General features: G+C 46.0%; 1 protein-coding gene across 3 annotated transcripts in view; it reads right to left on the bottom strand.

Moving 5' to 3' along the window:
- ATG4A (autophagy related 4A cysteine peptidase) overlaps positions 1–9,782 on the bottom strand; it is a 70,612-nt gene that overhangs the window by 11,382 nt on the left and 49,448 nt on the right. The window contains exons 2-7 of one of the 3 annotated variants that reach the window (XM_029931105.1): positions 9,092–9,173; positions 7,109–7,210; positions 6,860–6,932; positions 3,817–3,896; positions 2,937–3,124; positions 2,737–2,815 (exon numbers count right to left, since the gene is read on the bottom strand). In XM_029931105.1, coding sequence (XP_029786965.1) covers positions 2,737–2,815; positions 2,937–3,124; positions 3,817–3,896; positions 6,860–6,932; positions 7,109–7,210; positions 9,092–9,113 — 544 coding nt within the window. In that variant the 5' untranslated portion in view covers positions 9,114–9,173. Of the gene's footprint in view, positions 1–2,736; positions 2,816–2,936; positions 3,125–3,816; positions 3,897–5,410; positions 6,210–6,859; positions 6,933–7,108; positions 7,211–9,091; positions 9,174–9,782 lie in introns of those variants that run through there. The other 2 variants (XM_029931104.1, XM_029931106.1) reach the window with 2 other exon arrangements.

The following is a 9,782-nucleotide window of genomic DNA, read 5'->3' as shown; positions in this document are numbered from 1 at the left end:
GGGAGAGAGAGGGACGCAAAACTTGAGAGACTATTGAATACTGAAAACGAACTGAGGGTCGAAGGGGAAGGGAGAGGGGGAAAAGAGGTGGTGGTGATGGAGGAGGGCACTTGTGGGGAAGAACACTGGGTGTTGTATGGAAACCAATTTTACAATAAACTATTAAAAAAAAGAATATAAAAAAATAGAGAGAGAGAGAGTACAACTGATTGAATAAAGAAGCAGACACAGGAATTGAACCCAGGTGTCCTCTTACTAAGCCAGATAGATATTAAAGAGATTTTCAAAAATATATAACAATACTACCCGTTTAATACATTTTTGTCCTGAAAAGCAGTTATTCATTAAAAGTGCTATTTATGTTTAAATATAATGGGTTTATTACTGTTATTTTTAGATAAATTAATAAATGCATTACTTAAAAAAAAAAAAGAAAGCCAGTAGGCAAATGGGCACTATGTAACCCTCTCTCTGTGGAACTGAAGATTGCCCTCACCCATTTCATGAGTAGTCAAACCCCACAAAAGTCACCCTGACCCAGTGGCCTCACAAAACAAGAGGGCTATGCCACCTTGGCAAATTCTCTCTGGGTAACTTGAGGTAAGCGAGGCCAGGGCATCCAGGAATCCCATACACTCTGTGTTAAGGCCCCTCCAAAATGATTTTACAGACTGTTTCAGCCTTGTCTTTATGTGCCAAAAAAATAGGAAACTGATTTTTTGCAACATTTTCTTTTTTAAAAAAATTTTTTAACATTTACATATTTTTGAGAGCTAGAGAGAGACAGAGTGTGAACAGGGCAGGGGCAAAGAGAGAGGGAGACACAGAATCTGAAGCAGGCTCCAGGCTCTGAGCTGTCAGCACAGAGCCTGGCACAGGGTCCAAACTCATGAAACCGTGACATCATGACCTGAGTTGCAGCTGGACGCCTAACCGACTGAGCCACCCAGGTGCCCCTGAAACATTTTCTTTGACAGGAGCCCAAAAGCTTAGAAGCAGAGGATGTCTAAATTTATATAACTCCAAATACTGGATTTTGTACTTAGAGAAATAAAGGAAATGTCTCCATGGTTTGCAAATTTTCCATCAAACTGTAGTTCTTGGACTCGACCAATAGATGGCAGCAATAGAGTGCTCAGGCAACTGAGGAGACATTTTCATAGAGAAGAAAGAGCAAGCAAAGACCTGACCAGTTGGGGGTCAGGAAGGGTGGGGCCATCGTTTACTGACTGTGTACTACATACTTGGCCCTTTACTGAGTGCTTTACTGTGAGGTGACAACATGGTGAGTTAGGGGGTAGCCCTGAGCACGAGTGGAGAAGGGACAGAGACAGTGAAAGGGAGACACAGAATTCAAAACAGGCTCCAGGCTCTGAGCTGTCATCACAGAGCCAGACACAGGGCTTGGACTCATGAGCTGTGAGATCATGACCTGAGCCAAAGTCAGACTTTAACCGACTGAGCCACCCAGATACCCCTCCTTTTTGTTTTTTAAAGTAAGGTCTATGCCCAACAGGGGGCTTGAACTCATGATCCCGAGATCAAGAGTCACATGCTCTATGGATTGAGCCAGCCAGGGGCCCTAGCCCTGTTTTCCATTAGAGGAAACCGAAACTGAAGAATTGATACTCGTTTGCTGCCGTCACACATCTGGCCAGTGGGAGACTGCATACAGGGCCAGGTACATCTGTTTCCACCCCCTCCTCACCTCCCCGAATCTCCAAGGAGTTGGGTGGGAGGGTAGCCAAGCCCATTTCACCCTCTCCTCTGGATATCCCTTGTGCTATTCCCCATGCCTGCTCTGGCTCGCCCGTGCGTGTCTAAGCCTCTCCCTAGTAATCTAAGCTCATGTTCCTTGAAGCCCAGTCTCAGTCCACGCCGCCCCCTTCCCTGTGCTCTTCAGCACTAACTGGGGGTCTAGGCCCTTGGTACTCAACATGTGGCATGTACACCAGCAGCATCAGGACCACCTAGTAAGAAATGCAGACTCTCAGGGTCCAACCCAGACCTGCCAAACCTGCATTTTAAATGGGCTCTCAGGGTGATTTGAATGCACATTAAAGTTTGAGAAGAACTGGGCTAGCACCTTGTGTGCCACAGGCTGTAAATGACTCTGACTATAGCTGGTAAATAAGGTGGCTAGATTCCAGAAGCATCAACCTTGGCAGGGGATGCTGGGCTTCCTGTTACCTTCCAGATTAGGAAGTTAGTGGTTTTAAGGCTTAGGCCCCATTATCAGAAACAGGATAGCTCTGTCTGTGCCTCCTCTCACATCTACCTAGTCATGGGTCTGAGCAAGGAGGCAGCAGGCCCAACTTGCGGACCTGGGAAATCAGAAGATGGCTCCTAGCTCGAATGCCCAACCCCCCAAAAGAGGGGGATTGATAGTGCCAGGGGAGTGAAACCCTGCCCCTCTAGGCCTCATAGAAAGGAGAGAGAGATGCTGAGATAATGCTGTGCCCTTGGGGTGGTCCAGTAGGAAAGCAGTTGTAGAACCATCTTATCAAGAGGCAAGGAAGTAAGGGCACCAAAGAGGGAGATCCAGTCTCCACCGGGCCCAGAGAAGTGTTACTCCCCACAGATCAGGCTGGAGACAGAATGAGCTGGTCAGAGGCCACAGCATCTCTGGGCTAGAAGAGGGCCCCCTAACTGGAATCGCCTGGTCTCCCGTGCAAACCTGCTGCCCCCCCCTCCCCCCGGCCCATGACAACTTACTTGTGATTCCTCTTTTCTTACCTAAGAATCCTATGAAATAATAGGCGTTATTTGGTTTTCCTCCTAAGGCCCCTAAAGACTGGGGCATCTTAAAACACTCCTAGAGGGAAAGAGAGTGCAAGATTCTCAACTCACTTGTGGACTGCTGCTCACGGATCTCTGTGCTCACATGGCGGTGTGATGGGCGGGCATCAATGGGCCCGGGAAACGGGGTGACTTACTTTGAACGCATCAACATAGACAGGGTTGATTTGGTTTATGCCCAGGCGAAGGGGCACAATGAGCAGCAGGGGTTTCCAGACTGGGCAGCAGGCAAAGGCGCTCCTACTCTGGTTCGAGGCATTCAGAGTGCTGGGAGGGCTCTCACCAACTGTGTCAGCACTCGAGGAAAGGATGCAGCACATTTTTTCTGGGAGCAAAAGACAAGAGAGCTGGGTGAGTAAGGGGTATCCAGTCATATGAGATACGCCAAGGGCGAAATTAAGGGCAACCTCACGTGACATCTGCCTGGGAGGTGTTCCTGTCCTACGCGGGCGCCCAGCTTGCCCCACCTCACCCCACAGGATGCCCAGGCCACTCCTCCAGCCCTTACCCCTCCTCCTTCAGGCAACTGGGCCCTCATTTACCTCCTGCCAGATATTAGGGGCTCACTAAAAAAAAATCTGATTTCTGAACTACTCTGTCTGCCTTTGAGACAGGGAGTGCATCTTTTGGTTTCTCTAACCCCATGGCAGGGAGCACAGGGCTGGGCAAGTGGGGGCCTCCACAGAAGACCTGTTGGTGCTTTAACTGACTATTCATACTTTGAGTATCCCACAGGGAAAGGGTTTGGTAGCTCACTGAGGGGCAGAAAAGACCCTCATTGTTTTCTTCCTTTCAGATAGCTGAAAGGAAAGAGAAGAAAAGGCATAGGAAACGATTAACCAGAGTCCTGTGCCCCACCCCCCCAAGCTTCCTTGCTTTAGTGGAGCAGACCAGAGAGTCAGTGTCTGTCTGTCTGTCGTCCCTCTCTCTCCCTCTCCCCCCCTACATATTTTCTGAATGTTGAGGAAGGACCTCAATCACCCACCACCTGGGAAGGTAAACAGGCTAGGGACTCACTGATATCTTCAATGACCACTGTGTTATCCATTGAAACATAAACAGCCAAGGAATTCCATTCGTCAAATAAAGCAAGTTTTCTGCAAAGCAACACGCAATGAAGTCAAAATGGGGGAAGATGGCAACAGCAGCAAGAAGCAGTATGATCTACGCCCACTGTTCCTAAAGTCACCGAACGCTGAGCCACAGAGAGGTTAGGGTTCGGGTCAGCTCTGGCTCCTGTGACCAAGAGCTCTGGAACACTCCATGTCCAGGGACCTTGACAATGCCACAGAGTCACTGTTTTCAATCCCTGAAAAAAAAGTCCTGCTTTACAAAATGGAAAAGTCTACCTCACAAAATGATGTGACCCCTGTTGGGCAAAAGAGAAAAGATGCCAACATATCTGCTCCCAGGAGACATTTTGTTTTCTCTTCCTAAATGAAACATTCTGATTTACTGCTCTTTTCAAAAAAAAAAAGGCAACTGTCATGAAACATATATAAATATAAATATGTAAAGTACAAAATATAAATACATACATATGTTTGGGAGCATAGATACTGTGGAGGGTAAGACTCAGGAAAATGCAGAGAGAAAGATCTCTTGCACCCCTTCCCATGTGCAGTGCAAATGCTGTTCAAGACACATGGGCTGCAGATGGCCTTGGTGTGGGGCCTCGCTGGTCAACAACTGAAGAGAGAGCGCGCTGAATTGTTTAACTTCAAAGGAGTTTAGAAAAAAAAAAAAACCTTTGACACAAGGGTTACCTGGGGTCTGAGTAAAGCACCACCACCAGGTCGCCTGGGTGGCTCAGTCAGTGAAGCCTCTGACTTTGACTTAGGTCACAATCTCAGTTTGTGAGTTCAAGCCCCATGTTGGGCTCTGTGCTGACAGCTCGGAGCCTGGAGCCTGCTTCAGATTATTATCTCTCTCCCTCTGTCTCAAACCCCTCCCTTACACACACTCTCACTTTCTCTCTCTCTCTCTCTCTCTCTCTCTCTCAAAAATAAATAAAAACATTTAAACAAAAAAAGAAAAAGTAAAAAAACAAAAGACTACGAATAAATAAATAAAGGACCATGGCCCTTTCTCCCTTACGTTCCCCTCTCTTGCCAGTCTGAATGAAGCCATATTTAACCTGGCTACTTCTGGGATTCTTGAGTAAATCACAGTCTCATTGGACAAAAGAAAAAAATATATATAATTTTCCTAATCAAAGTAGCTCCCAGGAAGAGGTTAATTACCATTCCACTTTAATTTCATTCCTTGTAATGTATCACTTTTCCCTGATACACTAATACTCTGTAATTAATGGTAACAATCACAATGATTCAAAAGCCACATAGGGGCACCTGGGTAACTCAGTCAGGTGAATGTCTGATTCTTGATTTCAGCTAAGGTCATGATCTCAGGGTCTCTCTCTCTATATATATCTCTCTGCCCCTCCCTCACCAAAAACAACCACTTAAATTCTTTTAAAAATGTATGTTTCCATTTGTTTATTGTTGAGAACTTCAAAATTTAGAAGAAAGAAGCAGATTCTGAGGGACAGCGTGTAAAAACCAACCATTTCAGGCTGGGTTTGGGGCTCAGCACAGCCATCCTCCTTTACCTTCTACCCCTTCTTCCCTGGGTTCCTATGGTGCCTCCTGAAATACGGCAGTTCTTCACTCAGCAGAATCAATGATGCCCCCAAGGGGACTATGGACCAAGGCAAGGAAGTGGTCTCAGAGGGGTTGCAGTCTTAGCAGAGTAAAGCCAAGATACACATTTCACTTGCGACCCAGGAAATCCAGACTACTCCCCCTGTGAGCACATTTCCAGAGCATTTGTTTACGGAAGACTAGCTAATGCTCGAAATACTGCCCCTTCTGTACTTCTGTGGAGCAGGTTCTGCCATCGTCCTCCAGAGAGCCCATGCATTGAAGAAGCAAGCGACACCAAGGGAGTCCAGATGGTTTTGATCTTCTGATGCCAAAATCCAGCTTCAGATTCTGGATGGCATCTCCGTTCACCCATCAGGAAATTTACTGAGCACTTATGTGTGCCAGGCAGTTTTATGTGCAAGACAAATGCAATCTCTGCCCTCGTGGAGTTTTCATTCAGTGACAGGCTGTCAGGAAGGAGAGTGACAACAGGTGAGGTGTTCATGCCACCATCCCATTCACTTCTAAAATGTCCATCTTAGATTTTCCACCTTGCGTCTTGGTGGCAGTAAATTCTGCGATTTAACAGAGCAACTGCACAAGTACAATGCTCCTGGAGTCTGCCAAGAGACGACAAACTGAGCCCAAGACTCCCTTGGGGTCTGTCTTCTCCCATAGGTGGTGAGTTCCTTGGGGCAAGGACTGTGTCTAGTTTATTTCTGTATACCCGACACTTTGCCCGGTAGAGCCACTCAGTAAATGTTGAATGAATGGGGCACCTGGGTGGCTTAGTCAGTTTAGAGTCCAACTTTGGCTCAGGTCATGATGTCATGGTTTGTGGGTTCGAGCCCCGCATAAGGCTCTGTGCTGACAGCTCTGAGCCTGGAGTCTGTCTTCGGATACTATGTCTCCCTCTCTCTCTGCCCTTCCCCAACTTGTGCTCTGTCTGTCTGTCTGTCTCTCTCTCTCTCCCTCTCTCTTTCTCAAAAATAAATATTAAAAATTTTTAAAAACCTTGAATGAATGAATGAATGAGGTTTTATATACTATACAGAGTGGGAGTCCTTGTCTTTCTTAGGCTAGCTCAGCCTCCGCTACTTAGTATTTAGCCCGTTGGCTTCAAAGTGACCCTCAGGCTGACGGTTCCCTGGAAGGTGAGCACCAACCTGCAGAGGGAACAGACACTGAATGAGTCCTGAGGTGCCTCCATGTATACCGGCACCAGTGACTATGACTCTGATATATGTAAACAGATGTTCACACTTGCACACTTCAAAGAACACCCTAGGCAAATGGTGCAGATGTCTGGTAGCTTAGTGGGATGGCAGGAATAGTTAGATTAATGGGACACTGAGTTGGCAGAAGGAGGCATAGGAGACAGTACAACAAGGCAGATGCCAGACTCTTTTACTTACTTTAACACCTGTGCAACTGTATTTGGTCCAAACCATTCACCAATCGATTTCCCTTCTCCTACACCCATTTGTGCTGTTTTTATATGGGGAAAAAAAAAGACGTTAGCAAAAGTTCTTCCAGCACACCACAAACTCCAAATTTTTTGCATAAATAATTAAACAGATGGACAACTTAGCAGAGCCACATATAAGGCAGGGATGAAAGCAGCAGGTACAGACATTGCCTTAAAACTACTGCTATGACCTTACCCATTTGATGGATAGAGTAGCAACAGTCCTTTCTATCTAAGAAGCACTGTAGGATCCGTTGGTATTCTTTTGGTTGTTCTTTTTGTTTCTCCCAGTTCCAGTCTTTTTAGGGGAAAAAATGAGTTAAAGTCATTTTTACAACTGTTTATTTACCTCTGTCTACACTGTTACCATAACCATGAGGTTAGAGGGAAAACACAAGAGTTGCATCTGGAAGGCAGGAGCAATCAAGTTAGAACATTCCTAAGTAACTCCAATCTTGATGACAATGGCATCTGGAGACATGACTTTCAAAGTCTCAGCGGGTGCAAAGGAAAAGCAAAACAAGACATTGACCAAGAAATTGACTTAGCCCAAGGGCTGGAGCTAGATAAACATTACATGACAACAATGTCAGGAAATGCCTTTCTGGTCAGCTACTCAGTGAGAAGGACCAAATCGCAAAACCTGGCCACATATCCTTAGATGACCCCGTCGCCACGGTGTCTCATTTCCACACAGACAGCAACAGCTTTGGTCCCTATATTTTGGCAACACTTCCAAGAGAGTCTCATGGGGGGAACTGCTCTTCTGCCATACGACAGTGTGCAGGGGAATATACACAACTTACAACTAAGGAAGCTTTAAAAAAATTGCATGCCGGGGCGCCTGGGTAGCTCAGTCGGTTAAGCCTCTGACTTCGGCTCAGGTCAGATCTCACGTTTGTGGGTTCGAGCCCCGCGTCAGACCCTGTGCTGACAGCTCAGAGCCTGGAGCCTGCTTCCGGTTCTGTGTCTCCTCTCTCTACCCCTCCCCCTCTCATGCTCTGTCTCTCTCTGTATCAAAAATAAATAAAACATTAAAAAATAAGTAAATAAAATAAAAATTAAAAAATTGCATGCCACCATTTTTAAACAACCTTGAAAACGTCCACATTGACCTATGGAAAAACACATATATTTGCTATCAAGTGTTCAAAGTTTCTTTATGGCCAAAGCCAAAATAATGACATTTCTAGGGATCTTATCTGTGCCTTAGGCATGGCCCCCTCAAATGCAGGGGCTATGTATCCCTCCCGAAGGATGCCTGCAAAAATTCTCCATCATCGCCACTGTACAGGGGAGGCGGTACCCCCCTTCCCTCAGCTCTAGGAACTCTATGTAATGGGACAGATATCTGGGGCTCCATTTGCTTCCAAGATACAAATTTCTCTCCTGCAAGTTTGAGAGAGATTTTAACCTCACAATTGAAGGCCAAAGGCCATTACCTCTGGAGTCTTCTGTTCTATTTGCTTCTGGAACTGAAATCAAACTTTTAAACTTTGTGGCCAGCAGTCTTCAGAGGGTGAACCACATCCAACTTTTTTTTTCATTTGCTACCAAATTGTCCAAGTCTGGAGAAATCCTAAGTAGGTGGCAGCCAAGTACCACTAAATGTTGACCGATGACAGCGATGAGTGAACGAATACTTAATTATGGAGTAACTGAATAGGAAGCACTCCAAAATACTTCTTTACAAAACTACATCTTTGAAGGGTGCCTGGGTGGCTCAGTTGGTCAAGCATACGACTTGGGCTCAGGTCATGATCTCACGGCTCTTGGCTTTGAGCCCCGCCTCAGGCTCTGTGCCGACAACTCAGAGCCTGGAGCCTGCTTCAGATTCTGTTTCCCTCTCTCTCTGCCCCTCCCCTGCTTTCTCTCTGTCTTTCTTTCTCTCTCTCTCAAAAATAAAAATAATCATTAAAAAATACCAAAATTACATGTTAGAATTTATGTTAGCTATAAGATCTATTTCCAAATCCTTCCTGCTATTTGCTTTTATACTAAAAACACTGGTGCTACTGACTGTTGGCTTTTATGTTTTCCGCATTTGCTTCCCACAAAATTTACTTCCAGGAGGATCGCCATGCTGCGTTTTATAAGTGAGAAATTAAACAGAATGAATCTTCTCTGAGGAGTACGCGTACCATAGAGAAATCACTGGACAACGAGTCAGAAGACCTACCTTCTTCTGTTCCCAAATCCATGCTTTCTTACTGTTTGACTCTGGGCAAGTCCCCAAACTTCCTGAGACTCAATTTGCTCATCTGTAAAAAAGGAATTATGATCCTACCCAGGAAGAGTGGGTTTAGGCTTGTCTAAACTCTGAATAGAAGGCGTTAAGCCCTCATACCTCCCCAGGCCCTCCTGCAATCCTCTCTGGTCACTGCAGCTGGGTGTGTAAGGCTGCCATGGTGAGGCAAAAGGAGTGATGTTTCCAAACCTCTGAATCTCAAGGAGCAACAGTCAATGAGTTCAGCAGGCCAATCTCCTCCAAGGTGTCCTTTCCCTCCCTCAGCCCCATGTCAAACCAGGCTTTCACCCAAGTGCCTGAACTGGCATCCAAAGTCATCCTACAAATGCCCGCAGGGAAGCACGCACATGCCTTAAGAAAGCAAGAGACTCAAGGGTCCCAAGCAAGATTACCAGAAGTTTCTTAATGAAGCAGCCTCCTGAGAAAGCTAATTTAAGGATTCCTTCATTGTCAAGTGGACATTCTCAGTAAACCCAAACCAAAACAGCGCCAGCTCCCTCATTAGACACTTCCTTTAGGTCACTTACATCCTTCACCAGGCAGACTTTTGCAAGGAGGTCGAGAAACAGACTTACCACCACACCCGTCTTCCTGATCCCTTTGTTATTTGATCTGTTTAAGG

The sequence above is a fragment of the Suricata suricatta genome, chromosome X (assembly GCF_006229205.1).
Source record: "Suricata suricatta isolate VVHF042 chromosome X, meerkat_22Aug2017_6uvM2_HiC, whole genome shotgun sequence".
Taxonomy (NCBI): Eukaryota; Metazoa; Chordata; class Mammalia; order Carnivora; family Herpestidae; genus Suricata; species Suricata suricatta.
The sequence above is the reverse complement of the archived record's forward strand: the minus strand, read 5'-3'. Positions and strand labels throughout refer to the sequence as shown.